We start from the raw sequence: 26,273 nt of genomic DNA, 5'->3' as shown, positions 1-26,273 counted from the left end.
TAAAAAATCTACGGCTCACTAGTGGTTCAAGAAAATAATTCCATAGGACACAGCTACTATTTTAACCTATTAACTAGAATAAAAACTATGGTGCCAGGCGCGGTGGCTCACGCCTGTAATCCCAGCACTTTGGGAGGCCGAGGCGGACGGATCTCGGGGTCAGGAGGTCGACACCATCCTGGCTAACACGGTGAAACCCCGTCTCTACTAAAAATAGAAAAAAAAAATTAGCCGCTCTTGGTGGCGGGCACCTGTAGTCTCAGCTACTCCGGAGGCTGAGGCAGGAGAATGGCGTGAACCCGGGAGGCGGAGCTTGCAGTGAGCCGAGATAGCGCCACTGCACTCCAGCCTGGGCTACGGAGTGAGACTCCATCTCAAAAAAACAAAACAAAACAAAAACAAAAACAAAAATACTATGGAGTAAGGACCTGGATGTTTGGTGAAACTTTTGTCTCACTTAATGACCATTTGTTTTGAGTCATTGGTAAAATACATTTCTGACTGTGGGTTTCAGTAAAAAGTTCAAAAATACAAATCCAAACCGTATCTGTGCCCTGCAAATTATTTTTACAGCCCTTCTACTTCCCTATCGAAGCACATACCATACTTTATTATTTTTTCTCTTGTTAATAGCATTGTCTGATGGGTTGAGGTACAATTGCCTGTGTACACAATGGTTTTGAATTTCAATGCTATCTTACAGTCTAATATTCTTGAATATTTTGACAAGTAGGAAATAAATATAAACTGAAGTTCAAACACAAAAGTGAGTTGGCAGTCATATGAAAAGAAGCCTTCTACAATCCCTAAATTCCCGTATATGCTATGCCAGAGTTTATCCTTTTTCCAGAGACCTAGAATATTCTTTGGACATCCGTTTTGTGACAACTTTTAATCTATCATGAAGTCTTACAAAATCTCCTTCCAACCACTTCTCATCAGTTCCACAGACACCACCCTAGTTCTAGCCACTAACATCTCTTATCAGGCTTATTGCAATTACTTCCTATTAATCTACTAGTTTTTCCTCTTATTCCTCCACTCCCTGGGTCAAATCCTTTCAATATATTATTCAATCCCCTTAGAATAAAATGCGAGCTCCCTTACAGTAGTGAACCAGGCCTGAATAGTCTGGCTGGGTTTACCATTCCAAACTCATTCTCTATTATGCTTGCCCTGGTGTGCCAGTTATTGATTTATTGCCTCTCAGCCCCAAATACATTTTTGGGTAAAAAGCCCTGTTTTAATATTTTCTCAAATTGTCCAGCATGCCACTTGATTACTCCTGAGACCCTGAGTGCCACTTGTTTATCCTGAGACCCAGTTTGAAGGAAACTAAAAACTTTGATTTTCATTTCTACCCATTTCCTAAAAGGCTTTCACTGCTCTCCCTTCCCCCACCCATCCCATTTCTCCTTCTTAAAGATGCATGACACACGCAACCCACTCCTCTCAGCCTATCATTTATACCTCAGATGACAGGATTTATTTCCCCCCACCCCCATGCTGTAATCTTGGATTTATAAACAAAAGACAAAGTATAGGGTTGGCTGGCTACCAGCTGGGTAATTTTAGGTCCTCAAGGCTTCGTGAAAATCATTTGATTTATTATAAGAGCCTGTGAAACTGTTGTTTTCTTGACTAGGCTGCTGTGGTTAAGACAGTTATTATTAGTTCGACCAAATTATTTCCTCCCCATTGGAATAGCTGGTAGTTGTTCTTCACCCGTTACCCTCTGCCCCACACTTTAAAGTCCCCAAATGCTTCTAGTTAGTAAATTAGATTAGGGAGTTCCATAAATTACTTCAATCCCTAGAGCAGTGCTCCATATGAGATAACCATAAACCACATTCATGAGAATCCTTCCTTCCAATAAGGATACGAAGGAGGGAGGTTGTTAAAAACGCAGGCACCAGGTCTTGCCCCAGACTTCCTAAACCAGAATTTCAGAGGATGTGGTCCAGGAATCTTTATTTTAAACAACATTCTCAGGTACTCCTTGAATACTCTTTTTAAAAAATACACAAGTTGCTTTATTGGATATCAATAAACTGCACACATTAACTATACAAAACGTTTCCTTGATACAAAATGTATGAAATATAAGTACCAATGTACTTTTAAAAATGTAAACATCTTCCTCCCAGGCCTACCTGTTGGGTTCCCAAAATAGTTCTGGGAGATACATTGGGCAGACCAGAGCACCCCACTTAGGCCACCGACAAGTGACAACCATTACTTACAGTCCCTCTTGAGACATTGTTAAATTGCCTGGGAAACAGGCGCCAACCACGCCAAACAGGAAGCTGAAATAGCTGCTCAGGCCCAGAGCATCTTAGGCTCTGACACGTCCTGGTGTCAGCCACCGCCTTCGAAGGCCCCATGGCTGAAACTGGGGGTGGATTATTGCATAGTCAAACCTCGCAGAGGGTGGCCTGAGGGCTCCTTCGGGGAGGGAGTGGGGAGGGTCCCCTGACTGGGGTGGACACTGTCAGCTCTTGTCCTGTAGCTCAAACAGCTGTATCCAAACAGTTCTGAATACACAAACACATGCAGAAAAGCCAGTTCAAGAATGCCCCCAAGCTGGGGCTGCCAGCTGCCCTCCCGCCAGCCATCCACAGACATGGCCACGGGAAGGCCTCTTTCAGAGTCCACTGAGGGATCCAGGCAGAGGAAACAGAACCGGAAAATGGTTTTCATCAAAGTCCCGTGCGGCTGATGCATCCAGAAATGGGGGCGCTCAGGAGGGAATTCTGTGGCATGAGGACATGGTGTACTCCTTCCTTCTGGAGCTTGGGGAGGCTGTTGGTTGGCGGGGGCAGGGTGTCTGGTAGGGAGAGGAAGAGGGAGCCTCTAGGGTCAGTGAGGGCCCCCTGAGCAGCCCGACTCTTGGTGCTTGTGGAGCAGGGCCATTCGGGAGAAGGTTCGAGCGCAAGCCTGGCACTGGTACTTCTTGACGTCCAAGTGGGTCTGGAGGTGGGCCCGCAGGTTGGAGCGGTCGGCGAAGGCACGGCTGCAGTGGGGACAGGAGAAGGGCTTCTCACCAGTGTGGGTCCGGACATGGCCCCGCAGCAGCCAGGGTCTGGAGAAGGCCTTCCCGCAGGTTTCGCAGGCAAAGGGCAGCGTGTGGCTTCGGATGTGTTTCTTGAGGGCACCCAGGCTGAGGCATTCCTTATTGCAGTATTGGCAGTTGAAGGCTTTTTGAAACTGGGAATCCTTGGCCTCAGAGACCTGGGCCAGCTGCTTGCACACTTGGCCCAAGCCTGGGAAGGTGGTATCGGCCTCCGCCTCCAAGGAAGAAGCTGAAGTGGAGGAGAAAGACGAAGAAGGCTGTGAACGTGGGCTGGGGGACTGGGAGCCTTTCCCGCTGTCCTCATCCGACAGTGAGGTCAGTTCTGCCGCCTTGGAACTCTCTTGGGGGAGTCTCAGTTGCAGGGAGGCCCTGGCAGTTGGTTGTGCTTGGAGCGCCAGGAAAGCGTCCCAGATGAGTGTTGGCAGCAAAGCAGTGGAGTTAAGGTGGTCCTGGTGGTAGGGCTGCTGGAAGGTAAACTCTGGATTCGAGTCCGGCAGTTTGCTGTAGTTGGGCTTCCGATCAGGGTCAGGTAGCTTCCTGACGAGGAAAGAGCGCGGCATGGTGGTCGAGGCAACGAGGTCGCTGAGTAGCGCAGAGGCAACGAGGTCGCTGAGTAGCGCAGAGGCAACGAGGTCGCTGAGTAGCGCAGAGGCAACGAGGTCGCTGAGTAGCGCAGAGGCAACGAGGTCGCTGAGTAGCGCAGAGGCAACGAGGTCGCTGAGTAGCGCAGAGGCAACGAGGTCGCTGAGTAGCGCAGAGGCAACGAGGTCGCTGAGTAGCGCAGAGGCAACGAGGTCGCTGAGTAGCGCAGAGGCAACGAGGTCGCTGAGTAGCGCAGAGGCAACGAGGTCGCTGAGTAGCGCAGAGGCAAGGAGGTCGCTGAGTAGCGCAGGCTACCCGCTCACTAGGCCGAGCCTTGGAGCAATGAGTGCAGCCGCTCCGCCAACTCCCTTAAGTACTCCAGGGGAGCAGGGTGGGACCTTTCCGGCCACGCCTCTTTATCACTTTCGCGCCAATTGGAGGCGTGCCTCCCCCTAAGGCCAAGCTCTGAGCAAGTGGGCCGGGCCTGGCTGGGCTCGCGCAGTAGCAGCCCGGGCTTGCCTTACTTTTCTTTTTTTTTTTTTTAGTGGCGCGATATCGCCTCACTACAACCTCCACTTCCGGGTTCAAGTGATTCTCCTGCCTCAATCTCCTGAGTAGCTGAGATTACAGGTGCCCGCCACGACGCCTGGCTAATTTTTGTATTTTTAGTAGAGATGAGGTTTCGCCATGTTGGCCAGGCTGGTCTCGAACATCTGACCTCAGGTGACCCACCCGCCTCGGCTTCCCAAAGTGCTAGGATTACAGGCGTGAACCACCATGCTCAGCCTTGAACACTCTTAATAATCCTATATGGAATCACCGTAACTGAGAAGATATGCTGACGGTGTTGTCCCTGAGGGCAACAGATGATTAAATTGGTATCTTTCTCTATATACAAAATGTATTGTTTGAAAGTAATTACCAACTGTACAGATGAGTCCCATAAGCATTAACTATTTTCTAACAGGGCATGTTAGTTCAGCAGATGATGGGCTGCAGAACAGCAAGACTCCAACAATGTAAGGCTGTGATCAGAGACTAGAAACATATCCGTATCTTATGTAATCAAAATTTGTTAAGTAAAATCACATTTCAATTGATTGATATTGAAAGAGACTCCATTTGAAAATATCAATAAATTAACAAGACGTTTGGTAGCAAATATTTAAGTACCTCCCTTTAAGGTGTTATCCAATCACTAGTTTATTTGACTTAATGTGTGAGCTGTACTGCACTTAATATTCAATAAAAAGCAAGAACTATCAATAAATATTTTTATTTCATTTAAGACAGTATTATCAGGTACGATCAAAGTATCACCATCCGATAAAAGTCATTTTAATTAACCAGCAGACTAACATGTGAGAAATAAATTTTCACAACTGGATAAAAATGACATGAGGGAGGCTGGGTGTGGTGGCTCATGCCTGTAATCTGAGCACTTTGGGAGGCTGAGGCAGGCGGATCATGAGGTCAGGAGATCGAGACCATCCTGGCTAACACGGTGAAACCCCGTCTCTACTAAAAATACAAAAAATAGCTGGGCGTGGTGGTGGGCGCCTATAGTCCCAGCTACTTGGGAGGCTGAGGCAGGAGAATGGCGTGAACCCAGGAGGCAGAGCTTGCAGTGAGCCGAGCCAGCACCACTGCACTCCAGCCTGGGCGACAGAGCGAGACTCCCGTCTCAAAAAAAAAAAAAAAAATGACATGAGGGAAGCTTCTTAGACCATGTGATAGAAAAGTTCTTTTCAACTCTAATATCCTCTGAATCTAAAAGTTATTTCCTGGAAAAAATTAAAAATGAAAATGTTATAAAATAATATGAATACAACTTTTCTTCTAAATGATATATGTAAAAATAATGAAGAAAAGCACATATATAAAAAGTTATTAATGTTTATAGCTACCTGATGGCTCATGGATGATTTTCACTTATTTTAAAAATATTTTATATATTTACATTTTTTCTGTAATTGACCCTATACAAAATTATATGCATAAGAATAAACAACATATTATGACAGAAAAGAATTTCAAAACTGGCAAGAATTTCTTTAGTCTACTTTCCAAGCAACTACGGCTTTGGAAAGTCAAGTTATCATTAATTAGAGTTGAGACCTGATAGCAGAAAGTATTGAAGGCAGATAAGCACTCCAGAAATAACAATCTATGGAAGCAAAGAACTGTCAGTCTTGACTCTATGCAGTATTTACTGAAGCATAAATTAACTCTCTGCATATAGTAATTAAAGATGAAATCTAACATTAATTTAAAAACTAGCTACCTGTTTACTTATTGCAGAGTGCAGAGAAGACTGATGTGCAGTTCACTTAAGTTCAGAGCAAAAGAGATAATGAATTGTATTTGATACATGCAGACAGCTTTTGTTACTAGGATATTTGCATTGTTTTGTTATTAAAGTTCTCTTCTTTTCTGATTAATGCATGAGCTCTTCCAATAAAGACACATGAACATTTGTATTTTCTGAAAGTTTTACTTTGCATCATTTCCATGGCAACCAACCACTGCAGCTGGGCAGAGAGAAAACCTCATTCATTTTTCCAAAGTGCCACTGATTCATGTCTAATTAACACATGTGGGTGTATGTTGCTGTGGGCGACTACGCACATATATGTCAGTGAATGCATATAAATATATATAGAGAGAGAGAGAGCTTGAGTATAGACATATCAGAGAATAAGAAAAAAATATCTGTTCACAAATAGTAGTCTTGAACATTATAGCTGGCTTTTGTTTTTACTGGCAAATCAGAATGGAACCATTAACACTTGATTTTGTCAGAGAAAAGAAACATCATTTACTGTCTATATGTCTATATTTGTAAATTTCTACGCTTACTATGGATGAGAAAGATTATATAAGAAATATAAGCTAATGAATATTTTTATGACCTCAGGATTTTACACTGTTCTTGGTTTTTATGATATGTTTAAAAGTCAGACAGAAGCGTAGCATTTGAAGTAAAAGATTACTTACTCTTATTTGAAATTAAGTTAAACTTTTTGGAATTTGTATAAAACAGAATTAGTGGAGGAGGAATGCTCAACAATTGATGTGAAAAAATATGTACAGAAATAGCCATAAAAATTTTAATATATTAAATGATGGTGACATTATCATTATTACAGCCAGCCTCCAACATAGCCCCCAATGATCCCTGCCTCCTGCTAGTCACATTCTATTGTGGTCCCTTCCCACTCTGCACTAAAATTAGTTGGTGTGATCCAAAGAGTATAGCAGAATTGATGGTATGTCATTTCAGAGATTAGGTTATAAAAGATTAGGTTATAGAAGATTAGGTTATAGAAGATTAGGTTATGGAAGATTAGGTTATAAAAGCATCCATTTTTGATGCTCCCTTTCTTTCTTGAATAATTTGTTTTGGGGAAACCAGATTCTATGTTATGAGCAGCCCTACAGAGAGACACAGATGGTGAGGAATTGTGTCCTCTGGCCAGTGGCCATCTGAGTGAGTTTGAAAGCAAAGCCTTCAGACCAGTCAAGCCTTCAGATACCTGCAGGCCTGGCCAAAAGCTTGAGAGACTCTGTGCCACAATCACTCAGCTAAGCTGTTTCAGCATTCATGATCCTCAGAAACTATGCAAAAAAATAAACGTCCTTTGTTTTAAACTGCTAGGATTTGGGATAATTTGTTACATAGAAATTGACAACTAATACAGATTTTGGAACCAAGATAAAACCCTGATTTTGAAAATTGTTTCTTAACAAGAAGTAAGGAGTGTACTATTGGGAACTAGAGAAGAAGAATCCTTGTTATGTAGTAACAGAAAGTTGCTTAGCTGTGATGTGGAAAGTTAAAAAATAAGTGTCTAACAAACTGGGTGATCTAACAAAGGAGACTTCCAAATAAAATGTTGAAGGTGCCTTCTAATTTCTTCTTGCTCTTATAGTAAGTTGAGGGAGAAAAGTTATGAACTAAAGGAAGAACTGTTAAAGACTAATGAGCTGGAACTTGATTTTGAAAAATCTCAGCTTCTCCAGATGGGAAATAATGCTAAAATTAAGAAATGGCTTCCAATAATACATCAAATATAAAGAACTTTTGGAAAAATGTGGTCTAAAGATGAAGCCAAGGGTGGGAGTTGCACAGTCATTTGTTAAGACTTCAGAATGATCTCAGGCCATACCCAAGAATACCGTTCCATTAGATAAAAGGCCCTTTCGGAGCTTGCAGTGAGCCGAGATTGCGCCACTACACTCCAGCGTGGGCGACAGAGCGAGACTTCGTCTCAAAAAAAAAAAAAAAAACAAAAAAACCCTCTAAATTAAATGTTGAGAGTGTGATTCAAATCCAAATATTTATAACTTTTTTTACATATATATATATATATATATATATATATATATATATATAACTTCTAAGAAACTTAAGTGTCCTTAAGTTTCTTAGAGGTTCAACAGAAGCACAAAATAGAAATGAGATTATCTCAGAGATTTGTAGATGTGGATTTTTTCCATTCTAGTGGACCCTAAAAAGATTCACAGTGAACCCACAAAGTTTTAAAAATAATTATATCAGCAAAAACACTTCCAGAGACAGTACAAGAGGAAAAAAGAGGCTATTAGACTCCCAAAACTTTACTGGCAGGAAGCAAACTGAGGAAACTACTCAGCTGTAAACACATGCAATCTTTTTTGAAAAAGGAAAGCTGATTTGGAGGATAGAATTAATAGCCCAGAGGGTGGAGCCAAGAACCATGGGCAGGAATAGCACTGAGTTTTAATCAAGGACCTTCCAATATTTTTCCACCTTAATTTCAAAACTAATAAGGACCAGTGCCTCTCATTTTCTCTCTTTGATTATACATGTCCAGAGCAGGTATCCTATGCCTATTTTACCACTGTATGTTGGGCGTGTTTGGTGCAGATAACCGTATCTCTTTATTTCACAGGTATTTTAAATCACTTTGGTAACATCTCATAGGTAACAGATGAGTAGCAAGTAATGATTAATGTAGAAATACTTGTTTGGAAGCAGTTGCAGAAATCTAAATAAAGGCTGGGAATGGCAGCTCACACCTGTAATCCCAGCACTGTGAAAGGCTGAGGCATGAGGATCACTTGAGGCCAGGAGTTCAAGACCAGCCTGGGCAACATAGCAAGACCATGTCTCTACAAAAAAAAATGTTTTTAAAAATAGTGGGACTTGATGGTGCACATTGCATTCTTATCCACTTGGGAGGCTGTGGCAGAAGAATTGCTTAAGCCTAGGAGTCTGAGGTTACAGTGAGCTGTGATCATGCCGCTGCACTCCAGTCTCAGTGACAGAGTGAGACCCTGTCTCTAAAAAATTAAATTAAAAAAAGAAATCCAAGTAAGAAATGATAAGGATATGAACCAAGCCAGTGACTATGAGGTTGGAGAAAAAAGATTTGACAGACATTAAGAAGGCAGAATGTAAAGGACTTGATGTGGAGTGAACCTCATATTTTTGACTAGAATATCTAGGCCAATAATGGTGGCATATACTGACATAGAAATAAATGAATATATGAATATTTAAATAATACAATAAATGTAGAGACTCTAGTACAATTTTGTACACATAGATATCCAAAAAGGTAGTTCTTATTGTTATTCTCTTAGTCTGTGTCCTAAGTAACTACCTTTCCCCAAATCTGATTTAATTATGTCATTGATAACTTTGTTGTCATCAAATAAAATGAAACCCTTGTGGAGGTGCTGGTGGTCATAATGGTTACTTTTGAGTCAGTGGAAGGCTAATATAGGAAGAGTTTGTACATCTTCAAAAGAACTGTGTAGCCAGATTTTAGGAGAAACGCCCTTGATTCCCATCTGATGGTGTTCACACCCTTTATCATCTTCTCTTGAGTGCAGGCAGGAACTGTGATTTATTTATGACCAATAAAATATGGAAAAGGTAAAGGGATGTTACTCCCATAATTAGGTTACCTTATATGACAAACGTAATGAGACATCACTCCTGTGGTTATGTCACATTGTAAACACTGTATTAGCAGACTGGAATTAGAGAGGATTTCTCTCCCTTGCTGGTTTTGAACAAATCAGCTGCCATATTTTGAGGTAGCTTATGAAGAGGGCCATGTGGAAAATAACTGTGGGCAGGCTTCAGAAACTAAGACCAGTCACCAGCCAATATCCAGCAAGAAAACAAGGACCTTAGTCCTAGAACTGCAAGGAAATGAATTCTGTCAACAACCTGAGAGAAACTGTAACTGGATATTTCCCCAGTTAAGCCTGTGAGGCAACTGCAGTCCACGCCAACACCTAGATTTCAGCTTGGTAAGACCCTGAAGCAGAGAACTCAACTAACTTGTGCCTGGGTTTTCCCCTAAAATCAAAAGATAATAAATGTGTGTTACAGAGAAGTTAAAAAAAAATGCAAGAACCATAGACAGAAACTACAGAAAAACAAATTTTGATGATGTATAAGAAGGACATTCCACTAAACAGAGCTACCTAAAACTAAAACAAACTTCATGAGGGAGCACTAAATTGATCATTGCTTAAAGTTGTTAGTACATTAGCTAAGTTATAGGAGATGTGATTGATTATCCTCACAGAGTTCCTTCCATATTACTTTTAAAATTTTTAACTTTCAAATTTTTGTTTTAAATTGATGGATAATGTTATATATTTATGAAGTACAATGTGATGTTTTAACATATGTTCATATTATGGCATGATTAACTCAAACTAAGTTACATATTCATCATCATCTCACATACTTTTTTTGTGGTAAAAATATTTAAAACCTGCTCTTTTAGTAATTTTGAAATAAACAATGCTTCATTGTTTATTATAGTCACCATTCTGTGCAATAGATCACTAAAGCTCCTTCCTCTCATCTAACAAATTTTATACCCTTTGATCAACATCTCCCTTTCCCCATCCATCCCCCTCTCCCAGCTTCTGATAACTACCATTCTACTCTACTTCTACAAGTTCAACACTTTTTAAGATTCCATGTATATTATATAATTTTAAATGCTTATCGCCATTGACCTGGGACAGTAAATCAGTGGATAAATACAAACAACCCTGTTTACACAACCAAAATTGCTATCAAAATTTCATATTCTCTACCAGCAGAAGATTATTCAACTGGGCCACTTGCTTTTAAAGTCCAAAGAAAGACACAAAGACATATACATTATTTACATATTATTTTTTTAAAGCACAAGATAGTAGTATTTTGGTTAAAAATTGTATTAATATGACTGTGCTTTAAACAATTCTAAGAAATCTTTCAAAAACAATGCACCCATATAGCCTGATTCTAGTGCCAGTTGGAGGTAGATCATTTAAAAATTATCAAATGAAAAGGTAAGTCAGATAAAAAGCAAAAAAAAAAAAAAAGCAGGGGTTGGCCGGGCATGGTAGATCACACCTGTAATCCCAGCACTTTGGGAGGCCGAGATGGGTAGATCACAATGTCTGGAGTTCAAGACCAGCCTGGCCAACATGGTGAAACCCCATCTCTACTAAAAATACAAAAATTAGTCAGGCGTGGTAGCAGGCACCTGTAATCCCAGCTACTCGGGAGGCTGAGGCAGGAGAACTGCTTGAATCCAAGAGGCAGAGATTGCAGTGAGCCGAGATTGTGCCACTGCACTTCAGCCTGGACAACAGAGGAAGATTCCGTCAAAAAAAAAGAAAAGAAAAAAGCAGGGGTTGCAATCCTAGTCTCTGACAAAACAGACTTTAAACCAACAAAGATCAAAAAAGGCAAAGAAAGGCATTACATAATGGTGAAGGGAACAATTCAATAGGAAGAGCTATTTTAAATACATATGCACCCAATACAGGAGCACCCAGATTCATAAAACAAGTTCTTAGAGACCTACAAAGAGACTTAGACTCCCAAACAGTAACAGTGGGAGATTTTAACACCCCAATGTCAGTATTAGACAGATCAATGAGACAGAAAATTAACAAGGATATTCAGGGCTTGAACTAAGCTCTAGATCAAGCAGACTTAGTCGACGTTTACAGAACTCTCTACCCCAAGTCAAGAGAATATTCATTCTTCTCAGTGACACTTGGCACTTATTCTAAAATCGACTACATAATTGGAAGTAGAACACTCCTCAGCAAATGCAATAGAACTGAAATCATAACAAACAGTCTCACAGACCACAGTGTAATCAAATTAGAAATCAGGATTAAGAAACTCACTCAAAACCACATGATTTCATGAGAATTGAACAACTTGCTCCTGAATGACTCCTGGGTAAATAATGAAATTAAGGCAGAAATCAAGAAGTTCTTTGAAACCAATGAGAACAAAGAGACAACGTACCAGAATCTTTGGGACACAGCTAAAGCAGTGTTTAGAGGGAAATTTATAGCACTAAATGTCCATATCAGAAAGCTAAAAAGATCTCAAATCGACATGGTAACATCACAATTAAAAAAGCTAGAAAGGCAAGAACAAACTAATCCAAAAGCTAGCAGAAGACAAGAAATAACTAAGATCAGGGAAGAACTGAAGAAGATAGGGACATGAAAAACCTTACAAAAAATCAACAAATCCAGGAGCTGTTTTTTTTTTTAAATAACAAAACAAATAGACCACTAGCTAGACTAATAAAGAAGAAGAGAGAGAAGAATCAAATAGACACAGTAAAAAATGATAAAGGGGATATCACCAATGACCCCACAGAAATGCAAACCACCATCAGAGAATACTATAAACACCTCTATGCAAATAAATTAGAAAATCTAGAAGAAAGGGATAAATTCCTGGATGCATACACCCTACCAAGACTAAACCAGGAAGAAGTTGAATCCCCGAATAGCCCAATAGCAAGCTCTGAAATTGATGCAGTAATTAATAGCCTACCAACCAAAAAAAGCCCAGGACCAGATGGATTCACAGCTGCCAGAAATACAAAGAAGAGCTGGTACCATTCCTTCTGAAACTATTCCAAACAATTAAAAAGGAGGGATTCCTCCCTAACTCATTTATGAAGCCAGCATCACCCTGATACCAACACCAGGAAGAGACACAACAAAAAAAATTTCAGGCTAATATCTCTGATGAACATTGATGCAAAAATCCTCAATAAAATACTGGCAAACCAAATGCAGCAGCACATCAAAAAAGATGTCCACCATGACCAAGTTGGCTTCATCACTGGGAAGCAAGGCTGGTTCAACGTATGCAAATCAATAAACGTAATTCATCACATAAACAGAACGAAAGACAAAAGGCACATGATTATCTCAACAGACACAGAAAAGACCTTTGATAAAACCCAACATCCCTTCATGTTAAAAATTCTCAATAGCTAGGTACTGATGGAACATATCTCAAAATAATAAGAGCTGTTTATGACAAACCATAGCCAATATCCTATTGAATGGGCAAAAGCTGGAAGCATTCCCTTTGAAAACTGGTACAAGATAAGGATGCCCTCTCTCACCACTCCTATTCAACACAGTATTGGAAGTTATGGCCAGGGCAATAAGGCAAGAGAAAGGAATAAAGGGTATTAAAATAGGAAGAGAGGAACTCAAGTTGTCTCAAGTGTCCAGACAACATAATTTTTATGTAGAAAACCCCATCATCTCAGCCCAAAAACTTCTTGAACTGCTAAGCAACTTCAGCAGTCTCAGTATACAAAATCAATGTGCAAAAATCACAAGCATTCCTTTACACCAACAATAGGCAAGCAGCGAGCCAAATCATGAATGAACTCCCATTCACAATTGCTGCAAAGATAATAAAATACCTAGAAATACAGCTAACAAGGGATATGAAGGACCTTTTCAAGGAGAACTACAAACCACTGCTCAGGGAAATAAGAGAGGACACAAACAAATGGAAAAACATTCCATCTTCCTGAATAGGAAGAATCAATATTGTGAAAATGGCCATACTGCCCAAAGTAATTTATAGATTAAATGCTATTTCCATCAAACTACCATTGACATTCTTCACAGAATTAGAAAAAAAAAACTTATTTTATTTTTTTAAAATAAAATAATGAATTTAAATTAAATTTAAAATTTATTTTAAATTGTATATGGTATCAAAGAACTATCAAAGGAGACCTGTAGGCTGGGCATGGTGGATCATGCCTGTAATCCCAGCACTTTGGGAGGCCGAGGTGGGCGGATTACAAGGTCAGGAGATCAAGACCATCCTGGCTAACACACTGAAACCCTGTCTCTACTAAAAAAAAAAAAAAAAAAATTAGCCAGGCTTGGTGGTGGGCGCCTTGTAGTCCCAGCTACTCGGCAGGCTGAGGCAGGAGAATAGCATGAACCTGGGAGGTGGAGCTTTCAGTAAGCCAAGATCACGCCACTGCATTCCAGCCTGGGCGACAGAGCAAGACTCCATCTCAAAAAAAAAAAATAATAAAAATAAAAAAATAAAAATAAAAAAAAAGGAGAGCCGTATAGCCAAGACAATCTTATGCAAAAACAACAAAGCTGGAGGCATCACACTATCTGACTTCAAACTATACCACAAGGCTACAGTAACCAAAACAGCATGGTATTGGTACCAAAACAGACATATAGAGCAATGAAACAGGACAGAGACCTCAGAAATAACATCACACATCTACAACCATCTGATCTTTGACAAACCTGACAAAAACAAGCAATGGGGAAAGGATCTCCTATTCAGTAAATGGTGCTGGCAAAACTGGCTAGCCATAGGTAGAAAACTGAAACTGGACTCCTTTCTTATACCTTATACAAAAATTAACTCCAGATGGATTAAAGACTTAAATGTAAAACCCAAAACCATAAAAACCCTAGAAGAAAACCTAGGCAGTAGCATTCAGGACACATGCATGGGCAAAGACTTCATGACTAAAATGCAAAAAGCAATTGCAACAGAAGCCACAATTGACAAATGGGATTTAATTAAACTAAAGGGCTTCTGCATAGCAAAAGAAACGATCATCAGAGTGAACAGGCAGCCTACAGAATGGGAGAAAATTTTTCCAATCTACCCATCTGACAAAAGTCTAATATCCAGAATTTACAAGGAAGTTAAACATATTTACAAGAAAAAAACAGACAAGTCCATCAAAAAGTGGGCAAAGGATATGAACAGTCATTTCTCAAAAGAAGACATTTACACAGCTGACAAATATATGAAAAAAAGCTCAACATCACTGATCATCAAAGAAATGCAAATCAAAACCACAATGAGATACCATCTCATGCCAGTCAGAATGGCGATTTTCAAAAAATCTGGAAACAATAGATGCTGGTGAGGCTGTGGAGAAATAGGAATGCTTTTACACTGTTGGTGGGAATGTAAATTAGTTCAACCATTGTGGAAGATAGCATGGCGATTCCTCAAAGATCTAGAAACCAGAAATACCATTTGACCAAGCAATCCTATTACTGGGTATATACCCAGAGGAAGATAAAGACACATGCACACATATGTTTATTGCAGCACTATTTACAATAGCAAAGACACGGAACCAACCCAAACACCCATCAATGATAGACTGGATAAAGAAAATATGGTACATATATACCATGGAATACTATGCAACCACAGAAAGGAAAGAGATAGTGTGCTTTGCAGGGACATGGATGAACCTGGAAGCCATCATCCTCAGCAAACTAACACAGGAACAGAAAACCAAACACCACATGTTCTCACTCATAAGTGGGAGTTGAACATTGAGAACACATGGATACAGAGGAGGAACAACACACACCAGGGCCTGTGGTGGGGTTGGGGGTGAGGTGAGGGAACTTAGGGGACAGGTCAATAGGTGCAGCAAACCATCGTGGCACCCATATACCTATGTAACAAACCTGCATGTTCTGCACGTGTCTCATTTTTTTTGTTTGTTTGTTTCTTTAGAAGAAATAAAGGAAAAAAAAGAATATTGTTTAACAATAGAAAGGAATGAATTACTAATCCATGCTATAATGTGGATAAATCTCAAAAACATTATGCCAAGTGAAAGAAGCCAGATTCAAAAGGCCACAGACTGTATGAATTCATTTATATGAAATGTCTAGAAATGCAACCCAATAGAAATAAAAAGTATATTAGTGGTTATCTGGGGCTGGGTGTGGGAATGGGAGTGACACAAGAGATGGGCACAAGGGACATTTTCGGGTGATGAAAATGTTCTTAAATTGGATTGTAGTGGTAGTTGCACAATTCTGTAAATTTACTAAAAATCATTAAACTGTGTATTAGTTCGTTTTCACGTTGTTGATAAAGAAATACCTGAAACTGGGAATATAAACAGGTTTAATTGGACTTACAGTTCCACATGGCTGGGGAGGCCTCAGAATCATGGCAGGATGTGAAAGGCACTTCTTACATGGTGGCAGCAAGAGAAAAAGGAAGAAGCAGCAAAAGAAGAAACCCCTGATAAACCCATCAGATCTCGTGAGACTTATTCACTGAGACTTATCATGAGAATAGTACAGGAAAGACTGGCCCCCATGATTTTATAATCTCCCCATGGGTCCCTCCCACAATACATGAGAATTCTGGGAGATACCATTCAAGGTGAGATTTAGTGGGGACACAGCCAAACCATATCATTCCACCCCTGGTGCCTCCAAGTCTCATATCCTCACATTTCAAAACCAACCATGCCTTCCCAATAGTCTCCCAGAGTCTCAACTCATTTCAGCATTAACCCAAAAGTCCACAGTCCAAAGTCTCATCTGAGACAAGGCAAGTCCCTGCGCTTATGAGCCTGTAAAATCAAAAGCAAGTTAGTTACTTCCTAGATACAATGGGGGTACAGGTATTGGGTAAACACAGCCGTTTCAAATGGGAGAAATTGGCCAAAACAAAGGTGCTACAGGGGGCATGCAAGTCCAAAGTCCAGCAGGACAGTCAAACTTTAAAGCTCCAAAATAATCTTCTTTAACTCCAGGCCTCACATCCAGGTTACGCTGATGTAAGAGGTGGGTTCCCATGGTCTTGGGCAGCTCCACCCTGTGGCTTTGGAGGGTACAGTCTCCCTCTCGGCTGCTTTCATAGGCTGGTGTTGAGGGTCTGCGGCTTTTCCAGGTGCATGATCCAAGCTGTCAGTGGAACTACCATTCTGGGGTCTGGAGGACAGTGGCCCTCTTCTCACAGCTCCACCTGGCAGCACTCCATTAGGGACTCTGTGTGGGGCCTCTAACCCCACATTTCCCTTCTGCACTGCCCTAGCAGAGGTTCTCCATGAGGGCCCTGCACCTGCAGCAAACTTTTGCCTGGGCATCCAGGAGTTTCCATATATCTTCTGAAATATAGGCGGAGGTTCCCAAACCTCAATTCTTGACTTCTGTGCACCTGCAGGCTCAACACCACATGGAACCTGCTGAGACTTGGGGCTTCCACCCTCTGAAGTCACATCCTGAGCTGTACATTGGCCCCTTTCAGCCACAGCTGGAGCAGTTGGGACCCACGGCACCAAGTCCCTTGGCTGCACACAGCACGAGGACCCTGGGCCCAGCCCACAAAACTGCTTTTTCCTCCTGGGCCTCTGGGCCTGTGATGGGAGGGGCTGCTGTGAAGGTCTCTGACATGGTTTGGAGACATTTTCCCCATGGTCTTAGGGATTAACATTAGGCTCCTTGCTCCTTACTTATGCAAATTTCTGCAGTTGGCTTGAATTTCTCCCCAGAAAATTGGTTTTTCTTTTCTGTTGCATAGTCAGGCTGCAAATTTTCTGAACTTTTATGCTCTGTTTCCCTTTTAAAACTGAATGCCTTTAACAGTACCCAAGTCACCTCTTGAATGCTTTGCTGTTTAGAAATTTCTTCCACCAGGTAACCTAAATCATCTCTCTCAAGTTCAAAGTTCCACAAATCTCTAGGACAGGGGCAAAATGCCACCAGTCTCTTTGCTAAAACATAACAAGAGTCACCTTTGCTCCAGTTCCCTACAAGTTCCTCATCTCCATCTGAGACCACCTCAGCCTGGTTTTATTGTCTATGTCGCTATCAGCATTTTGGGCAAAGCCATTCAACAAGTCTCTAGGTAAAGTTCCAAACTTTCCCACATTTCCCTGTCTTCTTCTGAGCTCTTCAAACTGTTCCAATCTCTGCCTGTTACCCAGTTCCAAAGTTGCTTCCACACTTTTGGGCATCTTTTCAGCCATGCCCCTCTCTACTGGTACCAATTTACTATATTAGTTTATTTTCATGCTGCTGATAAATACCCCAAACTGGGAACATAAATAAGTTTAATTGGAGTTACAGTTCCACATGGCTGAGAAGGCCTCAGAATCATGGTGGGAGGTGAAAGGTGCTTCTTATATGGTGGTGGCAAGAGAAAAATGAAGAAGAGGCAAAAGTGGAAACCCCTGATAAACCCATCAGATCTCATGAGATTTACTCACTATCTTGAGAATAGCATGGGAAGGACCGGCCCCCATGATTCAAATTACCTCCCCCTGGGTCCCTCCCACAACACGTGGGAATTCCGTGAGATACAATTCAAGTTGAGATTTAGTGGGGCACAGCCAAACCATATAAAACTGTAAACTTAAAATAGGTTAATTTTATAGTATGTAAGTTACACCTCAATAAAACTAGTCTTAAAAATGTTCCCTTTTAAAATACTATGCATTACTAGGCTATAATTTTATTTGAAAGTAGGGATATATAGATGGTCTCAGGAGCTCTTGCCCCATAGGTGGAGTGTCAAACCTCATGACTCCAGGTGTCCATAATTTCAACTGGTAATAAGAAGAAATAGACTATTTCTTGTTTCTGGAGAAGGTGTTTATAAGCAAATTCACTATGTACACCAAATAACAAGGGTAGGGTTAGAATATTTACAAAGAATAGACTTTTAAATTCCTATGTAATTTAGAAGCACTAATTTTAATACAAGGATCTAGCAGTATAAAATATTCTTATATATTAAAACAGATCCTTTAACATCTTTGCAACATAATCTTCTGATAGCATCATTTGAGTTCTGCACTTAAACATTTTAACTAACACCTAATTCAGACATCTCATTAAATCAGAAGCATCTTTTCCACTTTCGCCCTAGTTTGTTTAAAGGAGAGCCATTCATAGCATATTTCTACAATTATTAATTATACTTTGACCAAGAATATGTATACACATATTATGCAAATACATATTTTAAGGAACAGAGGCTATCAAAGTAGTTAAAAATGCATATTTGATTTTTGGTGACCAGTGACACATTTTGTCCCTAACATTGCAATCAGGTACCTGGAATGTGATGGGCCTCTTTCCTGGGAAGTTTGGGAGGACAGACTTCCATCAAAGGAGTTTCCTCGGTGACAGCCTGAAATGGTGGCCTTGGGTGAGACGGAATCAGACTGGAATGTTTCACAAACCACCTGGAGTCCCTTTTGGAGGCAGAGATAGCAGATTAGGTTTCGTTTTTTTGTTTTTTGTTTTCCCCTGTAGCTATATCATCTAGAATTAGCTACCATATTACAACATGGTTCCATATATGGGCTTTTTTTCACTATAGTTAATTATGATATTATGGGCCAAGGGATTTTGACTTCACCTCAGGGAGAATAGAAACAGACTTCTAGGGATCACCTGTGTCATTTCAAGCATCAGGCAAAGTAATTTCATAATTTTATTTCATTTTATTCTTAATTATTTTCCTTTTCATCTCCATACCCAGTATCTATAGGAGAGTTACACATCAAGAATTCATCATATGGAGGTGAACTGAATAGAAGCATGAGGCTAAAATAGAAGCACCAGGTTAGTAGGAGCTAATCAGATTGAAGCCAGAACATGAGAACAGAAGTACAAGGTTAACTTTTTCTTCATTCATCAGTGGAGAGATGCAATGCAATACACTTTTCTAATCGGACACAATGACCTTTATTCTGATTTATAAGTACACATTCAGCAGTTCTGTTACCAGGTAACTTATTTTAATTACATTTAGCTGATAAATGTAATTCTGCCCAGGTGATGTGAGATATTTTTCCATAGGCATTGTAGGTGAAATTCTTTACTAAAGTATAAAGACCCTCAACAATCTATCTGGAAGGTTAGCCCTTACAATTTTAATTTTTACACACAAAATAAGGCATTATTCAATCATGATGGACAGAGAGATAAATACAGCTAGAAATTTCATGAATTAAGTCTTCTGAAGTTGACCATAAAATTCTTTAGCATAATGTTAGGTGATTTGAGAGATTTAAAAAATTACATGAATCTGACCCTTAAACTCATGAGCTTACAGTTATGTCTCAAGACAGGTAAGTATAGGTCAGAGAAGCATGTCCAATAGAAAGATAATGCAAGCCACAAACAGCCACATATCTGATTTTAAATTTTGTAGAGGCCACATTAAAAATAGTGAAAAGGAACAGGTGAAATTGTTTTTAATAATATATTCTTTTTAACCCCTAATTATCATTTCAACATAGAATCAATATAAAAAGTATTAAGATGGGGCCAGGCGTGGTGGCTCATGCCTGTAATCCTAGCACTTTGGAAGGCAGAGGTGGGCGGATCATGAGGTCAGGAGATCGAGACCATCCGGGCTAACATGGTGAAACCCCGTCTCTACTAAAAATACAAAAAATTAGCTGGGTGCGGTGGTGGGCGCCTGTAGTCCCAGCTACTCGGGAGGCTGAGGCAGGAGAATGGCACGAACCCAGGAGGCGGAGCTTTCAGTGAGCCAAGATCGCGCCACTGCACTCCAGCCTGGGCGACAGAGTGAGACTCCGTCTCAAAAACAAAGCAAAACAAAACAAAACAAAAAAGTATTAAGATGTTTACTTTTTTTTTTTCTTTCTTTTAAGACAGGGTCTCGCTTACCCAGTCTGGAGTGCAGTGGTGTGATCTTGACTCATTGCAACCTCCATGTCCCAGGTTCAGGTGATCCTCTCCACTTAGCCTCCCAAATAGCTGGGACTAAAGGCACGTGCCACTATGTCCTGCTCATTTTTCTATTTTTAGTAGAAGCAGAGTTTTGCCATATTGCCCAGGCTGGTCTCAAACTCCTGGGCTCAAGTGATCTGCCTGCCTAAGCCTCCTAAAGTGCTGGAATTACAGGTATGAGCCACCGTGCCAAGTCTACATTCTATTTTATACTATATTTTCAAAATCTGATGTATATTTTACAGTGTCAATTCAGACTAGCTGTATTTCAAGTGTTCAATAGCCACATGGGCCTAGAGGCTATCATATTGGACGGTGCAGGCTTAGACTAATTAGACAAGAGTTTAGGGGGAATTGGGAATTCAGATCTTTTTTTTTTTTGAGACGGAGTCTCGCTCTGTTGCCCAGGCTGGAGTGCAGTGGCACGATCTTAGCTCACTGCAAGCTCCACCTCCCAGGTTCACGCCATTCTCCTGCCTCAGCCTCCCGAGTAGCTGGGACACAGGCATCCACCACCACACCCAGCTAATTTTTTTGTATTTTTAGTAGAGACAGGGTTTCACCGTGTTAGCCAGGATGGTCTTGATCTCCTGACCTCGTGATCTGCCCGCCTCAGCCTGAATTGAGATCTTAATTGGTCCTTAAAAGGATAAAATTTAGACGAAGGAAAGAGAAGATTCCAGTTAGAGGAAACAATTTGAGCAAGGATTTGGAGGCTAAAATGAGCAGGCACTATAAGTTAGAGAGAATAGATAACTGACTGAAGGGATAATCAGAGACAGGGTCACTTAACAAAGGTGGTGCCAAGTGGTAGGAGGCACAAAAAAAACAGGGAGAGGAATTTGGTCTTGCAGCGACAGTCAATAGGATCCACTATAGGTTCCTAAGGAGAAAGCGACATGACAAAAGATGGCATTTGCATAAAATGCCTTATGTGGAATGGTGAGTTAATAAATAAATGATGTATTAGGAAAATTAGTCAGGAATTATTAGTGGTATTTATGCAAAGAAGAAAAGTCTAGAAGTATAAAACTCAATTAGGTAGGTTCAGCTGCAATTTAGTCATGAGGGCCTGGATTTAGAGGATAGTAGTGGTCATAAACAATAAAGAAAACATCTGAGCAACATAACGAAAGGAAGACAATATGACTTAGCAGGAAATCAAATCGAGAGGATTAAGTATAACATAATATGAGATGTATGTATTTCATTGTATCTAAGATGTCATCATTTAGAAGACATACTATTATTTTACGTAACATTAAGAAAAAAATACCCTGTTAATTAAACTAGGACATGTTACTTGTATCATTGAGGATTTTTTATTTTATACTAGTTGAAAGAGCTATTTTACATTTATTTAGGCACAGCTTTTTAATTATATTTCCATCCCGTGTATATGTAAGAGGAAAGTATAAGTGAAATAAATTGGTGTAGGTATTCCTAAAACTCCTTCACATTTAAAATTTTCAACCCAGAATTGTTAATACTTGAGTTTTTCCAAAGAATAACCTCCTCTGTATCAAGAGTGTTATCTCTTAAAATACTGTTCCACTATTCCCTCTGACATATGCTTATAATCCACTGACCCTGATGATGCAAATTTAGATGCTGGAAATGACCAAATTCATGCTGCACAAGAATTACAACCATATCAAGACAGCTACCAGTAGGGAGATCATAAGAGGCCAAAGATTGTCAAGCATACTCAATTTCAAAGATGTTAAATGTGAAAAATATATACATCTTACAGCATACAAATCATAGCATCTGTACTTAGTAATTGCTCACTAAATGGTAGATGTAATAGGACTCCAAAATTTCCAGGTTGGAGGGTAAAAAGGGTGATAATCTTCCTGAGTAATAACAGTTGGAAAGAGGATCCAATTTTGATGGAAGGCAGCAAGTTTCACTTTGCACATGTTGAATTGAAAGTGAAAGCAGGTCATTTAATGCCATAAGTTAATGGTAGTATCGATTTCTATGTAGCTTTCAATTACTCCGGACTTCATTTCTTTCTTTTCTTGATCAAACATGACAAATTTGCACTGAATTACATTCTGCATCTTATATCATATTTTGCATCTTCTGTTTTATGCGGGTTAGTCTTGACCCCTCATTAAACTTTAGATTCCTTAAGGGGTAGGACTATCTTATAACTCCTTCCAACTCCCTCTTTCTGACCTCCGGCAGCATTATTCTACCTACGTTAGAGTTACTTAACAAGCATTAGGGGATGCAATAATTGAGAACAAGGTGATATGTTATTTAATCTGGGATGTAATGATAACTAACACTTATTGAGTGTTACATGTTAGCCATTGAGATAAAGCACAACTCATTACACACTAACCACCGAGATAAAATACTAGTAGTGTATGGTCTTATTTCCACACCTGCACGCTTTGGGGAGATACAGAAAATTAATTTTCATACGACTGATAAAAAATCTGAAGCTGTTAAAAGTTGCACATTCAGAAAGGAGGAGTGGCTTTGAGCCTGGTAGTGATTCTAGAACTCATGTCTTTCCCTTCACACTACACTATGTCCAAGGACTTTCTGCCTCCCTTCTTCTTATGATTATAATAAACTAACCTCTAAGTGTCTTGCATCTTGATTTGGTGATTCACAGGTCCGGCTTTGACTGTTGATAGGAGAACTTCTCTTAGCTGAAAAGATGGAAGAAGTTCCATCGTTTTATAAGGTTATAAGTTCTTTTTATTTCATAAGTTCATTTCATTTTCAAATAGAAAAGCTATTTTAATAGAACATTACTTTAAAAGAAGACATTAACGCATATTGTAAGAGATATTCAAATAACCAATTCAAAAATCTTAGCATTTTTTTGGTTATTAATGTAGATATTCATCTCTTCAGTCTGACTCTGTAAGTTAAGGTGCTAAAAAGTTGACAATACTGAAAATAACAATAATAGTTAACACCTACTCAGCACCTAATATATGCAAAGTTCTCTAAGCATTTTACGTATACAGTCATGCATCACTTAAGGACGAAGATACGTTCTGAGAAATGTGTTGTTAGGCAATTTCATCATTGTGCAAACATCATAGAGTTTACTTACACAAACCTAGATGGTATAGCCACCTACACATCTAGGCTATATGACGTAGCCTAGTGCTTCTAGGCTACAAACCTGTATAGTATGTTACTGTATTGAATCCTGTAGGCATTTATAACACAATGGTATTTGTGTATCTAAACATAGAAAATATCAGTAAAAATACAGTATAAAAGATAACAAATTATACACCTATATAGAGCACTTACCATGAATGGAGCTTGCAGGAATGGGTGTTGCTCTGGGTGAGTCAGTGAGTGAGTAGTGAGTGAATATGAAGGCAATGCTAAATTTATTTTTAAAAAGTTTTTATTCTTTAATAATAAATGAACTTTAGCTTACTATAACTTTATAAACTTTTTAGTTTTTTAAACTTTTTGACTCTTTTGTAATAACGCTTAGCTTAAAACAAATACATAATACAGCTGCACAAAAATATTTGATTTCTTTATAACTTTATTCTATAAGCTTTTTAATATAGTCATATATTTATAAATTTATATATTTATTTTACTTTTATTTGTATATTTTTTATATCTTATACTTTTAATATATTTTATAGTATATATTATTATATATACTAGTATGTAGTATGTATAGTATGTATTAAAAAGTATAAAAGTATATTTTATGTTTTTTATATACTTATAAACTTATGTACTTATTTTATACTTTTTTTCAAAACTTTTTTTTTTTTTTTTGAGATGGAGTTTTGCTCTTGTTGCCCAGGCTGGAGTGCAATGGTGCAATCTCTGCTCACCGCAACCTCCACCTCCCAGGTTCAAGCGATTCTCTTGCCTCAGCCTTCCCAAGTAGCTGGGATTATAGGCATGCGCTACCAAGCCCAGCTAATTTTGTATTTTTAATAGAGATGGGATTTCTCCGTGTGGGTCAGGCTGGTCTCGAACTCCTGACCTCAGGTGATCCGCCCACCTTGGCCTCCCAAAGTGCTGGGATTACAGGCGTGAGCCACCACGCCCGGCCAACTTTTTTGTTTTAAAACAAGTGCAGCTACTGCTTACTCATTATGTGCCAGGCATTCCTATTTTTGGTTAAAAACAAGACACGAACACACACATTAGCCTAGGCCTACCCGGCATCAAGATCATCTGTATCACTGTCTTCCACCTTCATGTCTTGTCCCAAAGGAAGGTCTTCAGGAGCAATAACACACATGGAATTGTCATCTTTTATGATAACAATGCCTTCTTCTGGAACATCTCCTAAAAGACCTGCCTAAGATTGTTTTACAGTTAACTTTTTAAAAATAATAAAAATAGGTAGTAGGAGTAGAAGAAATATACTCTAAAATAACAATGAAAAGTATGGTATAGTAAATACATAAACCAGTTATATACTTGTTGGTTATTATTATAAAGTATTATGTGCATATATAATTGTATGGGCTATACTTTTATAAAACAGGCAGCGCGGTAGGTTTGTTTAAACCAGCATCACCACAAACACATGAGTAATGCCTTGCACTATGTTACCATGGCTACGAGACCACTAGGTGACAGGAGTTTTTCAGCTCCATTATGATCTTATGGGACTACTGTTGTAAACACAGTCATTGACCAAAATGCTGTTATGTGGCGCAAAACTATAACTCATTTAACCCTTAAAATAACTCAATAATACTACCATAGTATTATGCCAATTTTACAGGGGAAGAAACTAAGACACAGTGAGTTAAACTTGCCCAAGGTCACTTGACCCTTGCATGAAGGTTATAGCCCAGACTAACTTTAGAGTCTGTGCTTTAACTATTACATAAAGCTATCCTGGAGGTAAAATTCAAATCAGTTAAATCTTTATCTGAGGACCAGGAACAGTGGGAAACTAAGATGGCAATGTCTCATTCAAATTGTGAGTAAACTGGTGCCGAGAAGGAAGGTGATTTATCAAGATCACCATGTGCCATTGCTTTTTCTTCTGGCCATGCTGTCTAAGCTGAGTCTAATTTCCCCTCAGATGCTGGGCACTGCTTCAAGTCCATCAGGCAGAGGGAAAATAAACCCACTGTGAATATCATCCAGAAACAAAAGAAGGGTGAGGTAAACAGCCCAAGTACTTCCATGCAGGGACATGGTTTCTTAGTAGTTTTTATATATGTGTTAAATTATAGCTTATATGTTAATAAAAAAGATTGTCCATTGTCTGCACAAAACCCTTATGAATTAAGCAAATTACATATTGTGTGTGGTGTATTTTTTTAAAAAAAAAAATATATATATGCTTCTGTAGATTTTCCACATAATTTATTTCTTTTTAAATTTTATTATTAATACTAAAAATAGAGTTGGGAATAGAAGACTAGAATTTATTAAGCACTTACTATAAAGCAGGCACTTAATGCACTCTCATTTACTTCTTACTAAAAAGCCCTATAAGGTGGCATTATCACCTCAATTTTACATAAATGGAAATGCTTAGGAAAGTTAGGTTATATACATAGTAAGAGATAGATTTGGAGATTTGGAGATAGACAGTGTGAGCCTGCTACGCACTTTTCAATCTATGATGTTGTGTTCTTTCTACAGTTGAACAATGGGACTATTTCATTAGATAATTCCTGAAGAGAAATGCTTTGATAACAATACAACACTAAGATGATTTTGTTAAGGAGCCCCTGCTCCATTTACCATGATGATGATGATAACATAATAATAATAA

At 39.4% G+C, this 26,273-nt stretch overlaps 2 protein-coding genes across 15 annotated transcripts in view; both read right to left on the bottom strand.

Annotated features, from left to right (window-relative positions):
* UNC80 (unc-80 homolog, NALCN channel complex subunit) overlaps positions 1-26,273 on the bottom strand; it is a 234,133-nt gene that overhangs the window by 192,915 nt on the left and 14,945 nt on the right. For all 14 annotated transcript variants that reach the window (XM_055380463.1, XM_055380468.1, XM_055380470.1 and 11 more), the window contains exons 6-7: positions 23,114-23,187; positions 18,869-19,008 (exon numbers count right to left, since the gene is read on the bottom strand). In XM_055380463.1, coding sequence (XP_055236438.1) covers positions 18,869-19,008; positions 23,114-23,187 — 214 coding nt within the window. The remainder of the gene's footprint in view (positions 1-18,868; positions 19,009-23,113; positions 23,188-26,273) is intronic.
* Positions 1,959-5,667, bottom strand: LOC129532155 (zinc finger protein SNAI1-like). The gene has a single exon (XM_055380472.2). The coding sequence runs from the start codon at positions 3,631-3,633 to the stop codon at positions 2,860-2,862; it is 774 nt and encodes a 257-aa protein (XP_055236447.1). The 5' UTR covers positions 3,634-5,667; the 3' UTR covers positions 1,959-2,859.

This window comes from Gorilla gorilla, chromosome 11 (genome assembly GCF_029281585.2).
Source record: "Gorilla gorilla gorilla isolate KB3781 chromosome 11, NHGRI_mGorGor1-v2.1_pri, whole genome shotgun sequence".
Lineage (NCBI taxonomy): Eukaryota > Metazoa > Chordata > Mammalia > Primates > Hominidae > Gorilla > Gorilla gorilla.
The sequence above is the reverse complement of the archived record's forward strand: the minus strand, read 5'-3'. Positions and strand labels throughout refer to the sequence as shown.

Bases quoted from the DNA above. Each gene is read 5' to 3' on its own strand.
- LOC129532155 (XM_055380472.2), bottom strand. From the start codon at position 3,633: ATGCCGCGCTCTTTCCTCGTCAGGAAGCTACCTGACCCTGATCGGAAG.